At 31.4% G+C, this 23931-nt stretch overlaps 1 protein-coding gene across 10 annotated transcripts in view; it reads right to left on the bottom strand.

Moving 5' to 3' along the window:
• LOC139485571 (cGMP-dependent 3',5'-cyclic phosphodiesterase-like) overlaps positions 1-23931 on the bottom strand; it is a 114429-nt gene that overhangs the window by 8415 nt on the left and 82083 nt on the right. For 7 of the 10 annotated variants that reach the window (XR_011655341.1, XR_011655342.1, XM_071270160.1 and 4 more), the window contains 14 exons: positions 22923-23004; positions 21373-21433; positions 20857-20938; positions 18469-18503; positions 15147-15262; positions 12354-12431; positions 10782-10904; positions 9003-9073; positions 7960-8082; positions 6302-6389; positions 4886-4933; positions 3349-3423; positions 2534-2633; positions 452-564 (listed from right to left, as the gene is read on the bottom strand). Coding sequence is in view for 8 of the 10 variants with exons in the window: in XM_071270160.1 (XP_071126261.1) it covers positions 452-564; positions 2534-2633; positions 3349-3423; positions 4886-4933; positions 6302-6389; positions 7960-8082; positions 9003-9073; positions 10782-10904; positions 12354-12431; positions 15147-15262; positions 18469-18503; positions 20857-20938; positions 21373-21433; positions 22923-23004 (1195 nt within the window). In the remaining 2 variants the exon portion in view is untranslated. Of the gene's footprint in view, positions 1-451; positions 565-2533; positions 2634-3348; positions 3424-4885; positions 4934-6301; positions 6390-7959; positions 8083-9002; positions 9074-10781; positions 10905-12353; positions 12432-13295; positions 13374-15146; positions 15263-18468; positions 18504-20856; positions 20939-21372; positions 21434-22922; positions 23005-23931 lie in introns of all 10 variants that reach the window. The other 3 variants (XM_071270165.1, XM_071270158.1, XM_071270162.1) reach the window with 1 other exon arrangement.

The raw sequence follows: 23931 nt of genomic DNA, 5'->3' as shown, positions 1-23931 counted from the left end.
TTTATAACATCATTCCAGTCAGCTAAGAGGTATTTTTGAAAAATTAATTCTGTTTTGTCTTTATGTTTGTGCATGTGTTGCTTTGTTTGAATGTAATATATTGTACCTTGTTTTGTGGAGAGGGCTTACATAGGCTATGCCTGTTGCCCAATCCAATTCAATTTATTTGAATAAAATATTGTTTAAACTAAATATTGTCTTGGGGGACAATGTTTCATAGGACAATATTTTGCTTCACACATACATCTAGTTTGAAGCTTTTGCTATTATTTCCTTAATTGTTGCAAAACTTCCATTGAAATGTGGCCAATTCTAAATAAGTTTCAATGATATCCTCCTGATATATCAGAATAATGCCAAGATTTCAGGAACTGAGAAACATACGTGAAACTTTCAGATTATTGGTGTACATCAGATGTTATTTAAAACTACTTGTTAAGCAATGACTTACAGCGATATGTTTGGTTGAATCCCATGGCTTTGTTTGGTCAGAGAGATCTGATGCTGTCATTATTAAACATAACAATAGTTTTCTATGCTTAAGATTGGTTTTTTCAAATTTATCTGTAAAAAAAATGTATATTAAGATAATGAATCTATTTATTTGCATTAGTATTCATCTATTTTGAATTACAGTAACTGATATTTAACTAATGTAAAACTATCAAAACATGATAATGCCTTCACTGATTGCATAACCCTTTACTCCATAATGACGTCTTTCGACGTCTGTGTAGTGCCTCAGTTGAAACGTATAACCTAGGAAAATTCATCAGACTTTCAAAATAAATGTATCTAATATAAAAAGGATATTCATGAGAACATCTGACTGGAATTTCATTGATGAAAAATTTGTTTTCGCAATGCATTAATACTTTAAATCTGATCATTATTTTTTCACATCACTGAAAAAATCCTATACGAATCAAGTATGTAAAAAAAAAAAATCCATGGAGGAAAGGGATAAGTATAGTTTTACAAACATTAGACTTAGGGAACACAGCAGTGTGAAGTAAACTTGAAATTGTTGTGTCACTCTGTAAGACAAATGTGATGGCCCTGTCACAGTTGTGATTAATTCCATTATGTAGGAAAATTTATTTGTTGTTCCTTTCAAGCTTTATAACTCAAGTTTACAGGATGTAAAAACATGAATGATGACAATATAGAAATGTACATAGAAAGTTCAGTAAGATTTCTCACACTATGGGATGTTTCTTTTACTTTATACATGGTATTTTATTTATGAATACCTTAAAATTCATGTGTTTCACTCATTAATTACTCATTTGCTTAGTGTATCCTATTATTATAACCCCTGCTTTTTGAAGTGCATGTGAGAATGGAATAGTAATAAAATTGAGAATGAAAATGGGGAATGTGTCAAAGAGACAACAACCCGACCATAGAGCAGACAACAGCCGAAGGCCACCAATGGGTCTTCAATGCAGCGAGAAACTCCCGCACCCGGAGGCGTCCTTCAGCTGGCCCCTAAACAAATATGTATACTAGTTCAGTGATAATGGACATCATACTAAACTCCGAATTATACACAAGAAACTAAAATTAAAAATTATACAAGACTAACAAATGCCAGAGGCTCCTGACTTGGGACAGGCGCAAAAATGCTGCGGGGTTAAACCTGTTTTTTGAGATCTCAACCCTCCCCCTATACCTCTAGCCAATGTAGAAAAAACAAACGCACAGCAATGCGCACAGTAAAACTCAGTTTAAGAGAAGTCAGAGTCCGATGTCAGAATAGTCTGTTTATTTGTCCTTTGTTTTGTTTTAAAGTTTTTGTCATGAATAAACTGTATAACAATTTGTTCTCTGTGTTTTCAGTAAAACAAGTTAACTGATATTGAGAAAAAGATATTGTTCCATTGTATTTTGTTTTAGTTTGTATCAACCAGAATTTTTGAGTTGAAGTTAACTTGCTCATTAAAATTTGATTAGTTCTTTCTTGTAAGAATAAGGAATATTTTGTCTTAGCACTAGTTAATTATTTTGGTTTCTTATGTTTTTCCATGGCATACAAATCTTCTTTTTATTTGGTTATGGGTTATTTGTGGTCAAATTTAAGTGTAAGTCCTTAAAACAACCAAGAGAACATGTAGAGTGAGGAAATCAGGGCAGACACCAGTCTTCAAGCAATTATAATTCTCCTCATTTGCTTAAGCAAACTGTTTCAATAATAACTGGTGTTTATTATGTTGTAAGAGCTGTTCCAGAATTAAACTAAAAAGGGCATGTGAAGCACTTTTTTAAGACCCTGACCACACATAAAATAAAAACTTTCATTTTTACTTAAAATTCTTACAAAATTCTAAGGAAAATGTAATCACCCATGTTCAATTAATTTAAGTGCCTCTCATCCCCAACCAAAAAATTTTGGAACAGCCCTAACATCAGATTCAAGAGTGAATCTTCAAACTTTAAGGGCTATTTTAGTTCACTTTTATGATGCTGAGAGAATAAAATTCAGACAAGCCTGTCACTTAAGTCAAGCACTATCATGTGCCCCGATTATTACCTTTTGCCATAGCTTCGATATTCTTTAGAATCTTTAAATGATGAGCCAAGTCAGTTGCTAAAATAATATCTCTCATCAAGTCTAAAACATGTTGATAATCCTAAAATAAAAAGTATTGTTATCAAAAACATTTCAAATTATGATAAACTTGGTTTATATTTACAAAAGAATCAAATTTCTTTTTTTCGTTTTTTGCATATTATTTATTTTACATCTCGATTTAGATTGAAAGTTGCAATAAGGTTATTTTTCAGCTCCTGGACCTTGCAAAAATGGACATATCATACTTTGTTAAATATTATTAAGTTAATACATGGTCATATTTAGAAATAAGAATCTTCTTATTGGTCTTGTCTTGTACATTTTCATACTGAGTCTAATGATGTCAATTGAGCTGCATAAAATAGAAATCTACATTATGCAAGTTCACATATACATGTATAATACTGACTGATTTTGGAACATTTGAATACGAGATAAAAGATGATTGTTTTGTCTGTTATGTAGGATTCTTGTAAACATTTGATTTTCAAACAGTTAGACTTTGCATAGAGGTTTTTCAACCTGAAACAGCAGGGGCGGATCCAGCCATTTTAAAAAGGGGGGTCCTAACCCAGGAATATAGGGGGGTTCCAATTACATGTCCCCATTCAAATGCATTGATCTCCAAAAAAAAGGGGGGGGGGGGTTCCAACCCCCGGAACTCCCCCTCTGGATCCGCGCCTGAACAGGTAAACAGATGTATTGATATTCATTTGTACAAGGTGGATTTCTATCCATAACAGCTCATTCTTCTATCTTGAAAATACACTTACCTTACTTATTAAATTTTCATATATATTGCATCCTTCAGTATTTACTATACACATAGTTTGAGCAAAATGATGTCTCTGTAATAGATACAATAAATATGAACTAACATTCATTTTGTGTCTCTTGAAAATATCTATGCCAGAAGATGATTATAAGATACACCCATAAAGGCATTAGTCTGATTGAGTGTAAAGTAATTTACACCAATTTATTATGGTTAATGCAAAATTATAGATTTCAATAATGTAGGAGGGTTTGTGTTTAACAACTGTGTAAATTTTCATCAATATCCATCTTGCTATTGAATTGGAGTTGTACATGGACAAACAGATGGTAGGACAAACAGAAAGACAGAGGGAAGGACAGGGTGATTGCTATATTCCCCACCAAAACTTTGTTTACAGGGGGTATACTAATCTGAATTACATACAATACTGTATCTCCATGTTTCCATCCCAAAATATATTTTAACCCTAATGACCAATAATTAAAATCTGTAAGTAAAATACACTTACATAATAAATCTATACTAAAAAATCCTTGAACAGAGTTATCATAAAGCAGAGAAATGTTTTAATCAGTTGTATATTTTTTATATTGTTCATATTTCTAAACTATGATCAGCCAAAGGTATCAAACCAACCATTAAATGCTGGTGAAAGGCAAAAAGGTTGAATCTGACTCTGAGGAAAAGTTATTGACCAAAACAATAATTATGTCAAAGTTAACTATCCCTTTTCTATAAAAGGAGATTAGGTCCGGTAAGACCTCTTTTTGGCCCCAAAATATAAGAGTTTTACAAAATTGTTAAAATGTAAACTTTTAGTTATTAATTGGACAGTTGAATGCTTCTGCTACATAAATATGGGCTGTTTTTGACAATACAATGCACATATATCGGGTTGTAGCACCATTAAGTCATGCTAAATTACTGAAATCTTCAAAATTCTAGCATTTTAGGTAAATTTTAGACGGTTTCCGTGTAAAACGAAAGTGGCCGCATTCGTGTTCATCCTTAATATTGAAATGTAAGTTGTATTTTATGATAATGCATAACATATATAAAGGTTGTGGATGAACACGGATGCGGCCACTTTCATTTTTGACAAAAACCATCTGTAAAGTGACATTTTTCAGCATATTTGGTAGATTTTTCATATTTGAGCTTGAATCGGATCGTTTTTAATGACTAAATCAGTTAAAATCTTTCACATTAACTAATTGAATCAAGTGAAATAGACACTTAAGTGTCTAAAAAGTGGTCAAAATCTTTCGTCAGATGAAACTGAAATTTGAGGCCAAAATGAGTCCTTACCAGACCTACTCCTTTAATTTATGTTTTTGTCATATATGCGTTCAATAAAGTTGCTTATTATTTTTCTGCTAATTTTCCTTTAATCAAAATCTTTCGGAAAAAAGTATTTTACAAGTGCTGCCCTCTGTCTACTGGAAAAAAGAGCAAAATTAAGGACTAAAGTGACTGAAGACTTCAATGTCTTTGAATATAACCTGCCAACCACTGAACCAGTGAATTCTTACCTCTAACACAGCACCTTCTGAACTGTATAGAGCTGCCAGTACTGATTTCTATAATATAACAGACAATATGTGATTATTGTTTTGATACTTACAAGATAAGATTCTACAAGCAAAACTAATATTTGTTTTAGAAAGAATATCCATACATGTGACCTCCCGACGGGAGTACAATAATCCTGTTTTCAGGGGTCTTCTCCAGTCCTCCTATTGAAGAGGGGGGAAAAAACGTGTATAAAATATTGCCTGAATGAAATTTTCAAGCGTTATTTTTTACTATGATGTTTACAAATTTTTATCATTGAAGACATAACAACCCGAGTGTACCGAACGTATCCGGTGTAACTGACATTACCTGATTACACAACATGTGTAGATTTTGACCTGGCTGACGGCTAATGAACAAGTGATAATTGCTTGATTGAACAATTACACAAACTGAAACCAGGTCAGAATTACTTTAGTGCAGAGTCAGGTTGTACGTCTTACATGACCCAGTGTTCCAAGACCAGTGCTTCAGTTTGTCAATGTAATATAGAAAGTGCTTTAGCTAATATATTTTACAGTGTTTGAAACAATGAGTCTTAGAGTTTTCTAGCAAAATGACTTTCTTAATGCTTAAAAACCATGCATTACTATTGTTATTGTTTGTTAATTTTTCAACTATTTATCATGTTATAAATGTACAGCATATTTCTTTCTTATATATCTATACCAATGACATTGAATACAAATAAAAAAAGGTGGAGGCATGAATAAAAATCTAAACACAAAGAAATAGTAGTCATAGGCTTTATTTACGAGCAGTCAACAATCAATAATCAAAAACAAAGCAAGAAACAAAATCTTCTCAATATTTCTTCAATCATACAAATAGAAAGGCTACATGGGTACTGTAAACACATTACATTCAGATGGAAGATGAAGAAAAACAGTTTAAAAGACAATTCTTACATCAGACAGTTACATTCACGACAAAATTTATGTCAATAAAAAACCTCCTAATCTGAGTTCTAATCTCCAGACCAAAATTTCTTAATCTCCTGATCTGAGTTTCACAATCCATCATATGCATGAATATCTGTAAGATCAAAATTTGAACATACAACCGTTTCTTACTTTAATGTGTACTGAACTTGAATATGTACTGGTTGTCTTTCTTTATATAGTAAATAGTAGTTCTCAGTTTGAATCATTCAAAATATTTATTGCATGTAATTTTTTTAGCTCCAGGAAACTTTTTTTATTTCTATAGTAATAAATAGTTTTGGAGGGAAAAAAAAAGCCCATAAAAATGGAATTTAAATTTTAGTAAAATATTTTTCAGCAAAGTATGCATTTATTTTTTTCTTACCATTGGCAACTTCTATACATTTTATTTTTAGATAAAAGTGTGTTTTGACAGGATTGACAACTTACAGATGCAACTTGATATGAATTATTTGTCCCTCTGTGATCAATATCATGGCAAAGGCAGGATACAAACAGTGCAAACAATTCTATATCTCTGGAAAAGAACATAACATTTAATACAATAGAATATCACATTTGATAGAATAGAATATAACATTTGATACAATAGAATATAACATTTAACCTAATAACATATATTTTTAATTTTATATTCCAAACATTTTTATTTCAAGGGTTCAAAATACTTGTATATTGCTTGGAGGGACAGATGAGTGCTATGATTGTTAATTTTTTACCTGTATAAATGTGTAACAAACCACAGTGGAATGCTACCGTAATAGACATTGTAAGGTCTGCACTGAAGGACATTTAGCTTAAACAAAACACATGCAACAGTATGAAACACAAAAAAGGAACGATTAACCGATTACATTTTGAAGTTTATACATAGTTATGCATAAGCTGGTTCCCGGCTGATTTCTTCACTTTTTTCGTAGCGTTGTTAACAAGTGTATTCCAATTTAAGTTATGCAATGCTATGAAAAAGAAATGAGAAATTTGCAAAGAAGCATTTGATTTTGATTTGATACATATCAATCAATATTGGATTCTTAAATAAAAATTAATATGGATTAGATAAATTAATAGTTTTGAAAAGAAATAAAAGCACCCTCTACAATTTCAAATTTTTCTCCTATTTTATGCTTATAATCCACACCACTGCCTGGCAATTTTATTTGGTTAAAAAAAACGCAAACAATACACAACTGAAATCGGTATCCCAAAACCAACTTGTTAAATTGACCTTGATTATTGACCTGTTGACGCTTAATTAAATAAGTCTTTCTGTATAAGTTTCATATATGAATATTATGTTTCCATTAGCAATGTTATTCTTTTATATCGTGAAAGTGCTTTTGAGATCTGGACTTATCAGAATCAACACAGTGTTTGTAACTCCTGTGGTTTTCAATGTCAAGATATTGTCACTTTTTTTTCCATTTCTTTCCCCTTCCCGAAAAATATCCCTTCCCATCAAAAAATGTAGCACAATTGAAAATACCAGTTAAATAAACTGTTGACCCAGACAAATGTCTCGCCTGTCGGCATAAAATTCAGAATTTAAAAGACAATCTGATGGACAGCAACATCACTAATTAATTCAAAGTCACTGGACCTTGAACTCGTGGGCAGGGTCTCGAAATGGTTCTGATATAATTGGTAATAATGCAACTTTATAGAAATTATCACTGATCCTATCAAACTAAATTAAGCAAAAAACTTAACAATTGTTGACCATTATAGATGCCAGAAAAGCAATCTTTAAGTCTTGTTTGCATCAACATTCGTTGCAGGCGAGACAAAAACTGTGCAATCAAGACCTGTCTTGTTATTCATTATTTTAACTTGAAATTTCGAGTTTCAGTATAATTAATTCATTATTTGAAATTTCCCCATTTTCAAAAAAGGAGTCATACTTTCCCCCCAAAAAAGGAGTCATACTTTCCCCCCAAAAAAGGGTGCAGGTTGTTTTGAAAAACTGTATAGTATTATAGTATAGTATATATTAGTATTCCATACTTTACTGCAATGTTTTCTAAAAAAAAATTTGAATAGTTTCATACTTGCTTGCAGACAAATTTACTTGATATTTTATTACTTACTCCATATATTCATTTAATTTAAAATTCTTTATACACAGATAACAGAAATGGGCTACTGCAAAGGCATGCATCCAGTTATGATATGGTGGGTTTCTGTATCCCCTTTTTACCATCAATATAAATCTGTAATATATATATATATATTATATACTTAGTAGTAAATACAGATAAATTGTATGTGTAATACAATCAATGGCAAGCGTTCTGTATCAGCCACCCGTGATGATATCGATATCAGCACTGTTGCAAAAGCTTTATCACACCTTTAATCTGTATGACGTCATCGATTGCAGTCACTGTTGAAAAGGCTTATCAAAACCCTAATCTATATGACATCATTTCAAACCTCCTTATCTGTATGACGTCATGTCACATAAAAAACATCTACTTGAGATATATGTATATAATAAAGTGTATATGATATGGCAGAGCTCTTGGGATTATATTGGTGTCTCGGGTTGATACAGATGCGATATTAAAAACGCCATATTATATTATCTATATATATGACACTTTCTTCATCATCAATATAAATGTTAACATATGACATATTGTTCTTTCACATTTCTGTAAATAAGGGGGTTAAAACATATTGAGGTCAGAGTTACCTTTAAAAGACCTCCCATAATAATAACATTAAATTTGACAGACTTTTACTTATATTCATAACAAGTAAATAAAATCAACAAACATATTAGTCTATACATACTAATTATTTTTTAGAACATTTGAATTGGAACTTTTTTTAGAAAAGAAAAACTGCATACCAAAATCTGCAGACACAACAAAAAGTTGTCAATATATCAAAAGATTGAAATTGTTAATGTCTGTGTCATTTTGGTCTCTTGTGGACAGTTGTCTCATTGGCAATCATACCACATCTTCTTTTTTATATTGGTTGCTAGTTGTACAAACTTTTTGCATTTTTATGATTCAGATTTACCTGTTGTATATCACGAGTAAACATATTTTCCTTTGCTATGTAGCAGAACAGGATATCAAAATTTAAATCTTTCACAAATGATTATCAGCTTGCTAAGTACCTTGCAAGTGTATCCCGTTTTATTCTCCATCTTGATATAAATCCTAAATCTTCAAACATACTTAAACAGCACTGAAATGAAAAGTAAGTAACAAATTGAACTAGAGGCTCTCAAGAGCCTGTGTCGCTCACCTTAGTCTATGTGCATATTAAACAATGGACCAACTTTTACATGTTATATAGCTCTCCTGACTTTGCATTTAAATAACCATACATAAAAAATTATATCTTTTAAAGCATGCAGTCTCTAACCAACTAATCAATCCATTCCTTTGGATCTTACTTTACTGAACATTCTTGTTGCTACAATTATCTATATCTATAATGAACTTGGCCCAGTAATTACAGTGGAAAATATTTTCTAAAAATTTACAAAAATAAGAATCAGACATTATGTGAATTAAAACATTTCATATTCAGTAAAATATGTGTAAAATTGCAATATATGTTTGTAGAAAGTTTCCATGGGGGAGATAACAACTTTTCTTTCAAAAAGTCTTTATTCAAAAGAATAATACTTTAGGTTATCTCCCCTGAAAACTTATCAATAGCATATTGTTATTTCACACATATTTTACTGAATATATGATGTTTTATTTAAAATGATATCTGATTCTTAAAAATATAGAATACTTTTAGAAAGAAAAACTATATGAAAGCTTAGTTTGGACAATTTTATAGCAATTCAAACTAAACAGTTCCTCTTCAGGTTGCATTTTTGTAAATATTGACAATGCAATTTCCCATAGGAACTCCTTTTACGACTAAAACTGTACCACTTTTACTATGAAGTTTTGAAAAAAATCTTATCCTAGAATTGAAAGTTCATATGCATCACAATTTTTTTCAAAGGTCAAAATATAGGGCTGTGCGGCATATTTTCAACGTTTATATGACCTGAACTTCTCAGAGTTTAAACTTACACTAATTTTCTTAACTACCCCTACCTCGAATGAAAGGTTACCACAGATTTCAATGTAAACAATATGCACGTGTTTATTTACTGGTAACATTCCCAAGTTCTGTCTCTGCGATATGGAACACAAAGAGCATAACTGGGAACCAGTTTGTAAACAAAATGAATTTTCTATGAATATTCAATTACTCCCCAAAAGAGGCGTGTTTTGAGAAACAGCTGTATTTACAAAGTGCAACCTTTAGCATGGAAATGACTATAATATAACTATACAAACTGATAAACTAATTTTGTCACAACATCATTAATTTTGTCACAACATCATTAAAGTTGAGTTAAAGTCTTATAGGATTGTAAGTATATTTTATTTTATCACCTTGCACTTTCACATCTTGACTGAACAATTTGTTCAATATTCTGACCAGTTGAACAATTTGGTTTAATAAAACAAATTGCAATTTGGTCAAAATTTTGAATGAGTTGCAATTGGTGGAGAGCAACACTAACAGTCAAGTCACTGTAAAAGAAAAATGAAATAAAAAAATGAGGTCACCATTCATTTAAGCTCACAATCTGCCTCCGGAAGAAGCATACATTTTTGTTAATGTCCTTTTTTTCTGTTGAGCTAATAGGAGAAATAGAGGTAATATCGAAATTAAAATAACCTAATTACAGAAATCGCTTAAATTTTACAATTATTTAGTTTATGTACAGTTTATTTAAAAACACTAATAAAAAATATAGGTCACTGATGAGTTAAAAAAGATATTTCTATAATTTTAAAATTATTAACTAAATACAATCATATTGAATTACAAACTTCATGATCATAAAAATATGATATCACTGTCATATGATACATACTAATGGAGTTTCATCTTCTGGAACTTCTCTTGGAGGATAATTAAATTTGCTGAAATTAGGATGCCAGTGAGACGGAGGTGGAATTTCACTTTGTGCTAATTCTTGAACTTCTTCACTTGCCACCTGGAATTTATAAAGGTGATTAGAATCTTTCATTCATCTGGCATTTACTTAAGAGCAAATTTGCATTACATTTTTGGAAATAAATTCTGGATTGAAAGAGATTTTCAACTTGGTCAACTTTCTATGATAAACTGCGTTTTTTTTTTTAAATAATTTGATTTGTTCTGAAGTATGCAATTTAATAATTTAATAATATTTATAACAATATAAAATAGACATAAATGAGCAAGCATTATTTCTTTTAAAACATTTAGTTGAAAAGAATTGTAATCTTTAAAAACTTAACATATTTCCATTAGGAAGTACAGCTTTTTCTTATGGAATAGAGTAAACGTATGGAATACATATTCTTCTCAACTGTGCACTGTTACACATGTCTTTGATTTTTTTTTCTTTTTAGCAGAGGGCGGTTTTTGCTTATTTTTTTAAATACATATGCCATAAACTGCAGCAAAAATGAAACTAAAAAAAACTAAAAACATTACATCACAAAGCATTCATTCACAATCCTACATAAATTGAAGAAAAAATAATTCAATAATGGCCATATGCACAAAGTTTCCTTGACGTTGATCAATGTTTATGTCCTCCACATAGATAATACTTTTGTCAATTGTACATTTTCTGACAATAAATCAAAATACTTTCAGCAAAAAGTGAATCACTCTTTGTTTTATTTACATCTGTTCAGATAATCAGGTAAAACTATAGGATGAACATGTTATGTCACAAATGTATAAATCATCAGCTCCATAATTTAAATTATTGAGTCAGTACTTTTTACATATTTTCTAAACTTGTCTTTTGATAAATTAAGAAATTATTAAGAACCTAATGTTCGAACTTCCTTAGACAACAGCTGACCTAAGATGACTCTTGACTTTTCTATTTAGGTCTTTTTGGACATATAATTCCTAACATTGCTACAAATTCATACATCATAGGCTTTTAAACGTTTGGGTGAACCTTCTTTCCCACACATGGCAGGTGTGCTCTACTCAAATCTTAATTGACTAAGATTGTCAGTTTTTCTACTAAAGGTCAATGGTTCTCTCCAGGCACTCAGGCTTCCTCCACCAATAAAAATTGGCTTCCATGAAATAGCACAACAGCACATGGCGTTAAACACCAATCAATCAGCTGAACCTTCCTGATCAGAAAAAGTGTCATTTTCATTCAACTGATACAGTAAACTGTAATCAAAACATCTCAGAAAGTCTCTTAAAAAAATGACTCTTTGTCACAACTTATATTATGTTGAAGGACACTTAATCCTATTAAAGCATATGCTGTGGTTAGGGTGAAATTATTTTAAAGATGTCAAAAGCATAATCCTAAAGCAAATTCACATTAAATATACACTAAAAGGCTTTGCTGCTGCACTACTGATGAACTATGACCTCTTTACCTTTTAAAAAATCTACATATTTTTATTCTTTGACAACAAACCTGCATATGATAGATCATTAATTCATTTGCTAATTTATTCCTGTGCTGTGATCGTTGTAACTTCTGGTACATAAGAGACTGAAATCAAAATTACAACATAAATACAGGACTAATAATCAATGTTAAATTATACTTTGGTTAACTAATAATTTATAAAGCAAACTACAACACAGATACTATAAAGCTAATGTAGACTATAAATTAAATATACTATCTATGTGAGACTATAATACATGAACAGCTTAAACTTTAATCAATTTTATATACTCGGGATCCTTTTAATTCATCAGCCTTTTAAACAAATTATATTTTCCCCATTTATTTGCAAAATTAAAGAAAGTATTTGTTTTTCAAACTGGTCAAATCAACTGTACCAAATGTTCGTCCATTTTGACAATAAACGTGTTTTCAGTGATGCCCAAGGCCAAAATCTTTGAAAATCCAAAACTTATTAAAAATATGAGCAGTATATTTTAAATGCCCAAACAAAAAAGCAACTTTGTTAATAGATTACAATACTATCTATACATGAAAACCTTATTTATCTTAGTGTCAAAAAGTGACTTTCAAAAACAGAAAATAAGTCTCAATTATCAAGACCAGCTGCTCATCCATTATATTATTAAAATAAACTAAAAGTAAGTTATACCCAGTGCTAGAATGATTTTGTATTAGTTTTCTTCAATTCATCTATCATTCAAGAGTCAAATGAATATAAGTATTGCCTACATTAATGTCTAAGATAATACGTTTTAAGTTTTAAATGTCAGAATTCATTCACTGACTCTTGACCTTTCTTATAATTGATTTTTGATCAACTAATACAATCTTTCTTCATTCTAGCACAGGCAAAGAAAATCAATCTAATTACAAAACAGAGAAATATCAAACAAGATGATTGAATTCGTGTGTTATATAAGACGACAGTATACGACAGGATACCTTCATATGATAAACCATTAATTCGTTAGCAAGGCTGTTACGATATTGAGCAGCTATGACTTTCTGGTACATCAAAGACTGTAATAATTTACAAATTTTTATTATTAAATATTTCTAATCTTTAAAAAAAAAAAAAGGGGGGGGGGGACACATCAAATGGTATTTGTCAACAACAAGTACTCTGTGAGAAATTATCTGACATGTTAAATTATATTTGTTTAAATTGCCTTCCCTGAAGACCTTATCAACTCATCTCAGTTTTAAGCAATATGGGTTTCTGGTAATCCATATAATTTAACCATATTCTAGGCATTGTTACATAGAAATAAAGTTGATGTGACCACAACAGAACTTCATGGTAACAACATTCTTGATCAAAAACTTTAAATGGAAAAGGGATAAAGGAACAGACAACCTGAAGAATGCAAAGTCAGAAAACATAAAACTCCCTTACTATTGTAGACAGGACACAAAACATGCATATTCAAGCTTCCAATTAAGTTCACCACTAACTTGGAACAAAAAAAGAAAGGACAGTACATGATTTGAAAAGCAATATGTGCTGGCTACTACAGGAATTTGAAAGCAAGGTAAGGTAACCACAGCTGGTAGAATACTGCAATCCATGAAAACAAAAAATCAATTTCAATTTGATACAATTCTTCTCTCTGCGTGTGAAGTTTAATAACAACAGCTTGTAATGACATTTAAAGACAATTCATCAATGTTTATCATTTCAACTGAAATTGATTTTGCACTGTCAAATGATAATTTCATTTCATAAAGATATAAAAATTGTCTTATTACATCATCCATCCTAAATGTATTTTCCCAGAAAATTTTCACATTTTCTTAGAAAATTACATAAATTTTTTAAATCTAGATAATTCAAATATGCTGTTATTTACTTTGTTTCATGATAATTTAGATTATCAACAGTAAGCAATTGAAACTAGTAGCATTTTAATAAAAGCTAGGATCTTAATGCTGAACAAATTAGGTTAAGTCAGGCAATATTTCTCTTAAAGTACGTCTGTAAATTGTGTCAACTAAACTCTTAATCAAGTCTTGTTGTGCAAAAGTACATTTGTCTCTGAATTGCACAAAACACTAGATTTCATAACAAAATTCTTTAAAGGTTAAAAGTCTGAATTGAGCAACCATTTTAAGATTTCTCAAATAGAAATGAATTTTACCATACCCTTTTGCATGTAACCAATGAAAGATTAATCTTTTAGCATCCTTGATAAACAAATCCTAAGCAATGTAACTGTTCATCTAGTTAGTAGCCTGAGAACCTTTGACGTAAGCAGGTTTTTGGCAATATAAGCTAGTAATATACTGTATTCTTGGACAATATCCATTTTATCTAACTCTTCACTTATCTGTTACCATGGATCTAATACCATAGTTTTTGGATCTAAAGACAAAAGAGTCAATTGGACATTGTTTTACTATCATTTACTATAAACTCCTGAGAATCTATAACTAATGGCAATTAAGGTTAAGTAAGGGTATAAAGGACAATGACTGAACACGGGCACTTTTCTCTGAAAAAAAAACCCTATATACATATAACATAAGGTCTTAACTTACATTTTTGAGAAATAAGACGTAAATGCAAACTTTTTTTCTTTCTAATATGTGGTTGTCTATCCCTCTAAAGCTTGTTATGTCATGAATCTACATTTTATTAACTACTACATAATGTTTGTTACGCTTATTGTTATTTCTGTTTTTCGGGATCATTCTTAGCAGTCCTACGAAGTAGGTCAACCATAAATTATTTTGTCTTCTCACAGTTCTCTCAAATTTAATATATATACATGTGTATAGTTTGACAGTACTTACATGACTTATACTAATACAACAGTACACAGCAAATGCTGAAGCAACATCTTCATCAAACGTGGTAAAATATGGACCATTCATTTTATTACAAAGCTGAGCTACTCCTAACACATTATCTACAAAACAAAGGTGGTAAAATATGGACCATTCATTTTATTACAAAGCTGAGGTACTCCTAACACATTATCTACAAAACAAAGGTAGTAAAATATGGACCATTCATTTTCTTACAAAGCTGAGCTACTCCTAACACATTATTTACAAAACAAAGGTGGTAAAATATGGACCATTCATTTTATTACAAAGCTGAGCTACTCCTAACACATTATCTACAAAACAAAGGTAGTAAAATATGGACCATTCATTTTATTACAAAGCTGAGCTACTCCTAACACATTATCTACAAAACAAAGGTGGTAAAATATGGACCATTCATTTTATTACAAAGCTGAGCTACTCCTAACACATTATCTACAAAACAAAGGTAGTAAAATAGTAAAATATGGACCATTCACAGGGTTTAAGCTAGGATTTTGAGGGCTTTAGTCACTTTTGCGCTCTATTAAAATCAACCTTATTTTGTGTAAAAGCAAGGGACCAATGATGTATATTACTAGCTTCATCTTTTGACTTAATTTGTCAGATTTTAAGGGATTGAGGCACCAGCATGATTGGCAGTTATTGTATGATTTGACTGTATTGGCCATTATTATGAAAGATTCTGACATGGAATCCAGAAATTTAGTTCACAATTTCTCTTCAGTTTGTTCCAGGGGTCATTCCTGATCAACAAAAGTTGGATTCTATTTTTTTTAAACAAGGAATCACAGCAGAAATTAACTTGCAATGATTATTTCACTGCATAATCATTATCCATATAAAAGGTCTATATCGATATTTGGAAATCATTTCTTTCAAGTTGTAAATGTGTAAAATCCTTTTTGGAACTATAATAATGACTGAAAGTAGGTTGTAAACAAATCAACAATAGATCACGTTTACTACTTTCGGTTTTAAAATGAAACGAAAACGGGAAGTGACACGTGGATAATAAATTCAAAACGAGTCCGGATTCATCAGGAAATTATCATTTTTTTGTTTAAATTCCTTTAGTAAGAGATATTTGTCTCTCTCGTTTAATTGATTCTAAATTAAATGATTTCGTATTTTACGTTTTTTTAAAGTCTATAAATAGTCAAAGGAATACTTTCACGCATGCGTAGAACACAATACAGGAAGCACCTGTTTAACTCGTGAAAGTTTTGAATAAACACATTAAAGTTCTTTATTTTAAATGGAAATTGTCGAAAGTTTTTTGATGAAAATTTAAATCAAATATGACGAAAATGCCTTCAAATGACGAATCTACGACAAATGAACTTCAGATCATTGGAAAAATATTGAAATTCAAATGCCAACTGACCGGGTTGTTACATTTTTGATTAATTGACGAAACTAAACTCCTGGTTGTTGAAATGACTTGACGACTGACTGATTTTCCTGGGGAAATAATTATAATGGTCATTCAATTATGGGGTTTAATAATAATTAACGGATTAGTGACCCATCAGATGGCGATAAGCGGATTAGTTGTAATCACAACTTGTAACACCTGTTAAAAATGTTAATTACCTGGAGGTCATAAACTTGTCAAAAACATGAAGACAGGTAGATTTATAGTTTTTATTGCGAATTTTTTTTTACACTTTCAAAATTAAAGTGACGAAATTGATTTGAAATACTTTCGTCAATGAGAAAACCCTTTCGTAAAATACGAAAGTGACGAGCGCTAGCAAAATCACTGCATTCATTTTATTAAAAAGCTGAGCTACTCCTAACACATTATCTACAAAACAAAGGTGGTAAAATATGGACCATTCATTTTATTACAAAGCTTAGCTACTCCTAACACATTATCTACAAAACAAAGGTAGTAAAATATGGACCATTCATTTTATTAAAAAGCTGAGCTACTCCTAACACATTATCTACAAAACAAAGGTGGTAAAATATGGACCATTCATTTTATTACAAAGCTGAGCTACTCCTAACACATTATCTACAAAACAAAGGTGGTAAAATATGGACCATTCATTTTATTACAAAAGCTGAGCTACTCCTAACACATATATAATCTACAAAAAAAGGTGGTAAAATATGGACCATTCATTGTATTACAAAGCTGAGCTACTCCTAACACATTATCTACAAAACAAAGGTGGTAAAATATGGACCATTCATTTTATTACAAAGCTGAGCTACTCCTAACACATTATCTACAAAACAAAGGTGGTAAAATATGGACCATTCATTTTATTACAAAGCTGAGCTACTCCTAACACATTATCTACAAAACATTCATTTTATTACAAAGCTAAGCTACTCCTAACACATTATCTACAAAACAAAGGTGGTAAAATATGGACCATTCATTTTATTACAAAAGCTGAGCTACTCCTAACACATATATAATCTACAAAAAAAGTGGTAAAATATGGACCATTCATTGTATTACAAAGCTGAGCTACTCCTAACACATTATCTACAAAACAAAGGTGGTAAAATATGGACCATTCATTTTATTACAAAGCTGAGCTACTCCTAACACATTATCTACAAACCATTCATTTTATTACAAAGCTAAGCTACTCCTAACACATTATCTACAAAACAAAGGTGGTAAAATATTGACCATTCATTTTATTACAAAGCTGAGCTACTCCTAACACATTATCTACAAAACAAAGGTGGTAAAATATGGACCATTCATTTTATTACAAAGCTGAGCTACTCCTAACACATTATCTACAAACCATTCATTTCAAGTCCTGAGCAAATAAAAAATGACAAGTTTCAGGATTTGTATGCTTCTTTCTGCTATTTTTTATTTACATTTCATGAGCTACAGATTTGTAGCGAGACCACCATGTAAACCAAATTTATTTTCAAGGTGTTTTTATAACTGGTGTAGATTTGATCACAAACTATATCTTTCCAAAAACAAGAAAATTATTTTTATTTTCGACTAGAACAAATATTTGTATGTAGAGTTCAAATTTTAAGAACCTCACACACAAATGCTATAATAAATAACATGGTGGTATGTGTATTTCAAAGACCTGTGCATTCTTAAATCTCAAAGACAAGGATTTACAGTCATGAAACATTTGTGTATGATTATTGTACTAAAGACTAAGAAATCAACAAACTGATTAAAGTTTTAAGACTGAAAGGTCAGTGAAATGTCATGGCAGAAACAAACATATGTCTGCCAGGAAACTTCTTTTCTCATTAGCATATTTTATATTATCCTTGTACTCACCAGTTTCGTTTTTAATTGGGAAGCACAGGATGTTCCTACAAAGGAAGTTGTAATCTATATTACTGGGTAAAATTATTTAGATGCTGATTTCAAGATTCTATAACTAGAGGCTCTAAAGAGCCTGTGTCGCTCACCTTGGTCTATGTGCATATTAAACAAAGGACACAAATGGATTCATGACAAAATTGTATTTTGGTGATGGTGATGTGTTTGAAGTTCTTACTTTACTGGACGATTTTGCTTCTTACAATTATATCTATAATGAACTTTGCCCATTAGTAACAGAGAACTATATTTGGTAAAAATTTAAATTACATATATTTACCAAACTAATGAAAATTGTTAAAAATTGACTATAAAGGGCAATAACTCCTTAAGGGGTCAATTGACCATTTAGGTCATGTTGACTTATTTGTAGATCTTACTTTGCTGAACATTATTGCTGTTTACAGTTTATCGCTATCTATAATAGTATTCAAGATAACCAAAAACGGCAAAATTTCTTTAAAAATTACCAATTGGAGGGCAGCAACCCAACAACCAGTTGTCAAATTCATCTGAAAAATTCAGGGCAGATAGATATTGACTTGATTAACAATTTAACTTCTTGTCAGATTTGCTCTAGATGCTTTGAATTCATAGTTATAAGCCAAAAACTGCATTTTACCCCTATGTTCTATTTTTAGCCGTGGCGGCCATCTTGGTTGAATGGCCAGGTCATCGGACACATTTTTCAAACTAGATACCCCAAAGATGATTGTGGCCTAGTAGTTTCAGTGGAGATTTTGTAAAAGATTACTTAGATTTATGAAAAATGGTTAAAGATTGACTATAAAGGGCAATAACTCTTAAAGGGGTCAACTGACCATTTTGGTCATGTTGACTTATTTGTAGATCTTACTTTGCTGAACATTATTGCTGTTTACAATTTATCTCTATCTATAATAGTATTCAAGATAATAACCAAAAACAGCAAAATTTCCTCAAAATTACCAATTCAGGGGCAGCAACCCAACAACGGATTGACCGATTCATCTGAAAATTTCAGGGCAGATAGATCTTGACCTGATAAACATTTTTATCCCATGTCAGATTTCCTCAAAATGCTTTGGTTTTTGAGTTATAAGCCAAAAACTGCATTTTACCCCTATGTTCTATTTTTAGTGGTGGTGGCCATCTTGGTTGGTTGACCAGGTCACGCCACACATTTTTTAAACTAAATACCCCTAAGATGATTGTGGCCAAGTTTGGATTAATTTGGCCCAGTAGTTTCAGAGGAGAAGATTTTTTGTAAAAGATTAATTTAATTTATGAAAAATTGTTAAAATTGACTATAAAGGGCAATAACTCCTAAACGGGTCAACTGACCATTTTGGTCATGTTGACTTATTTGTAGATCTTACTTTGCTGAACATTATTGCTGTTTACAGTTTATCTCTATCTATAATAATATTCAAGATAATAACCAAAAACAGCAAAATTTCCTCAAAATTACCAATTCAGGGGCAGTAACCCAACAACCGATTGACTGATTCATCTGAAAATGTCAGGGCAGATAGATCTTGACCTGATAAACATTTTTATCCCGTCAGATTTCCTCAAAATGCTTTGGTTTTTGAGTTATAAGCCAAAAACTGCATTTTACCCCTTTGTTCTATTTTTAGCCGTGGCGGCCATCTTGGTTGGTTGACCAGGTCACGCCACACATTTTTTAAACTAGATACCCCAAAGATGATTGTGGCCAAGTTTGGATTAATTTGGCCCAGTAGTTTCAGAGGAGAAGATTTTTGTAAAAGATTACTTTAATTAACGAAAAATGGTTAAAAATTGACTATAAAGGGCAATAACTCCTAAACGGGTCAACTGACCATTTAGGTCATGTTGACTTATTTGTAGATCTTACTTTGCTGAACATTATTGCTGTTTACAGTTTATCTCTATCTATAATAATATTCAAGATAATAACCAAAAACAGCAAAATTTCAGAGGAGAAGATTTTTGTAAAAGTTAACGACGACGGACGACGGACGACGGACGACGACGGACGACGGACGACGACGGACGACGACGGACGACGACGGACGACAAGTGATGAGAAAAGCTCACTTGGCCCTTCGGGCCAGGTGAGCTAAAAATTCAGATTATTTTATTAGTTTATAAATAGACGAATTCAATCATTTACACTAAACATAAAAAAAACCAATCCTAATGCTTAGCCTGAGTAATATGATTATACTAAAATAAGAAGTTAAAAGTCTTCACATTTAATGTTTTATTATAACAATCCTGAATACTGGAGGTAATAATTATTAGGGATTCTATTGCATTGAAGATTTACAAGGTGTTGGTTCAACGTCATTTATAAATAAGAAGAGTTAAAAAAAATACCTTGTACGGAAACCAGTTGAGTCATCTATTCCTCTGTAAAACATAGGATGTGCATATGCATCTTTAATATTGAGTAGATTACCTGTCAAAAAATGTATGCGGAAATAAAACATAAGTTTCTGGAATATAGATATATTTTTTTATGCAATATGTTGTGACATTGCAAAAATTTGTGTCACATTTTGTCTATTGCTCCACAGTAGCAAAACTAAGTGCATGCACAATTTTCATGCAGAATTTACGGTACTCTTTTTATTTATTGGCAGGGCGGAGTTTACACTTGAAAGAAATTCTTGCTTAACATACCCGTAGCCAGGGGGGTTCAGGGGGTTCGGACGAACCTCCCTTTGAAATCAAATAAGCACTGTTAAAGTCAACGTTTTGTTCAAATTGTGACTGTTAAATGCGAGTTCACGAGTCCAACGAACCCTCCCTTGGAAATTCCTCGCTACGGGCCTGCTTAAATGTGTTTATTCATACTGGTCTACTACATTCAGTGTCATTTAATATACTTACCAGTAGTAGCTACATGGCCTGCTATTCCCTGAGTTATTGGCATTCGGATTTCACTTTGAACCTGTAAAAGTAACATATTTCTAATTACACAACAGTATTGAACTGATGACAGCAGGTTACCATGATCACCATAAAATGGGGATAAAATGCAAGAACCTTTTAGCTAATCATACAGACAGAACAAAAGTTATAATCTCCTTAAAGCAAAATCTAATCTTTGACATCAAAATTACATTTTTGTATTTTATTGCCATACCTAAAATTTGCACTAACAAGAATGTGTCCCCAGTACACGAATGCCCCACTCGCACTATCATTTTCTATGTTCAGTGGACCGTGAAATTGGGGTAAACCCTCTAATTTGGCATTAAAATTAAAAAGATCATATCATAGGGAACATGTATACTAAGTTTGAAGTCGATTGGACTTCAACTTCATCAAAAACTACCTTGACCAAAAACTTTAACCTGAAGCGGGATAGACGGACGAACAAACGGACAGATGGACGAATGAACAGACGAACGGACGCACAGACCAGAAAACATTATGCCCCTCTACTATCGTAGGTGGGGCATAAAAACATTTTTTTCCTTAATAGCAGCCAAATGGTACATTAATGAGTTATATTTTCCTTTTCTTCCATTCTCTCCAATAGAAGTAACTGAACAGAGATCCTGTCTGTGAAAAATGAACAAACTTTTGTTTCCCTATTTCATATGGTTCTATTCCATTTCTATACATTCATGGCAGTCTACAGACTAAAATATGTAGACAATATGTGCAGACTGCAATTATTTGACAAAGCATGGCCTGACAACCTTCTCTAGAAATGTTTGACTGATGTGTTTTGTACAACAAGATGACATTTTTTTATCACTTGGCCAAAGTGTCCTTGTAGAGATAAACACAATAAAAAAATAACCTTCAGAAAATTCTAGGTTTTTTTCTTCTTAAATGTTGATGCTGTGATTTTAATAATTTTAGTGAGATGATGTTTAATAGCAATCCCTCAACATTTTACGACTGTACATAAGTTTAAAGGGTACACATTACTTATTTTCAAGTGAGATGATGTTTAATTGCAATCCCTCAACATTTTACGACTGTCCATAACTTATTTACAAGTAACAAACATGATCAAAGGAAAAGATATAAGGCCATATTGTGTTGCTCCCATATTAAATGAAACATAAACTGAAAACTTCAAGAAAGGTATGGGTCAATTATTAACAAGTGATGCTGATATCTGTTATAATCACATCCATTGGCCTTTTCTTAAGTTAAGATGATTCAGACCTTCTTCTTTATCAAAAGTCCAAATTAAACTTCTCTTACATACACCCAAGAAGATACTGGTAAAGTTTTCATGAGTTTGTAAAAACAAAGTCTATATACATTATAAGAAAATGTACCATAAATACTAAAATTCAGCTCGAAAAAGTTTGTACGCGTTATGACCTGAGATTTGATTCTTCAATGCAGGTCATGACCTGCATTTTCATCGTCACAGGTTGACAGGTATGTCAGGACAAGACTCCTGATGATCTTACCTCGTTGTCATTTGCTAAAGCTCCATCAAATACTTTGGCCACAAGCTCATCTACTTCTTGGTCAATTAAAAACACTGAACACCTGAAAAAATAATAGATCATATTAAAATGATACATCTGATACAAGGATCCGGAAATTTTTTCACCTAATTTCGGTCATTTTCATATAACATAAAAGTTGGTGCCCCTTTTCAAAAACAGATTGTCAAAATCTCATTACTGCATGAGTATGCTCATACTCGTAGCATCAACGAACTTGTTTCACTGTTGCATCGCGTTTCTTCATGATTTATCCTACCATTTTCCTAAAATCGATCAAAAGCAATTAAGGGAAGGCAACAGTTGAAAAAAATGATTTTTAACGTTTCTTTCGATTCTGAAGTCGAAATTCAAACCGGATGTAATGCTACAATACTAAAACGAACAATTCCAGACTTATTTCCAGGATTAGTTTTGTTTATCAAATTCACAGGAAAACATTGTTTTTTTTAATATTTTACCTTTAATAGTGTAAGAATATTAATGAAAATAGTTGCACTTGCTTTATTTAGCAAGAAATCATTTTAAATTTACGATTTAGTGTCAAATCTGCGGAAGAGAATTTCAGGCATGCGTATCATAGTAAACAAAGCACGCACAACACATGTTAGTAGTGAAAAAAATCTTTTTTCTACGTAAATTAAATCAAGTTTTAATTTAATTTTAAATCATTATTGACAATTGTCTTAGCTGAAAAGTAACTAAATAATGAAGACAGTTGGTATAGAATTTTAATTTCTTTATAATATTAGTTCGGAGCTTGTGATTAATAGCCAGGTGTGAACTAAAAACACAGGTAAAGAGATTAGCGATCATTAGCCAATAGCTCCCCGAGGCATTAATATAGTTATTAGGAGGGCCCTCAGGATTATAACACTTTACTGGAGTGGCAGTTTAATTACATAAAATCGATTACAAAACAAAAATATGTTTAAAATGGCGATTTGAAACTCAATCTCAAAGAAATGAC

The sequence above is a fragment of the Mytilus edulis genome, chromosome 8 (assembly GCF_963676685.1).
Source record: "Mytilus edulis chromosome 8, xbMytEdul2.2, whole genome shotgun sequence".
Classification (NCBI taxonomy): Eukaryota; Metazoa; Mollusca; class Bivalvia; order Mytilida; family Mytilidae; genus Mytilus; species Mytilus edulis.
This window is presented reverse-complemented; position numbering and strand designations above follow the sequence as displayed.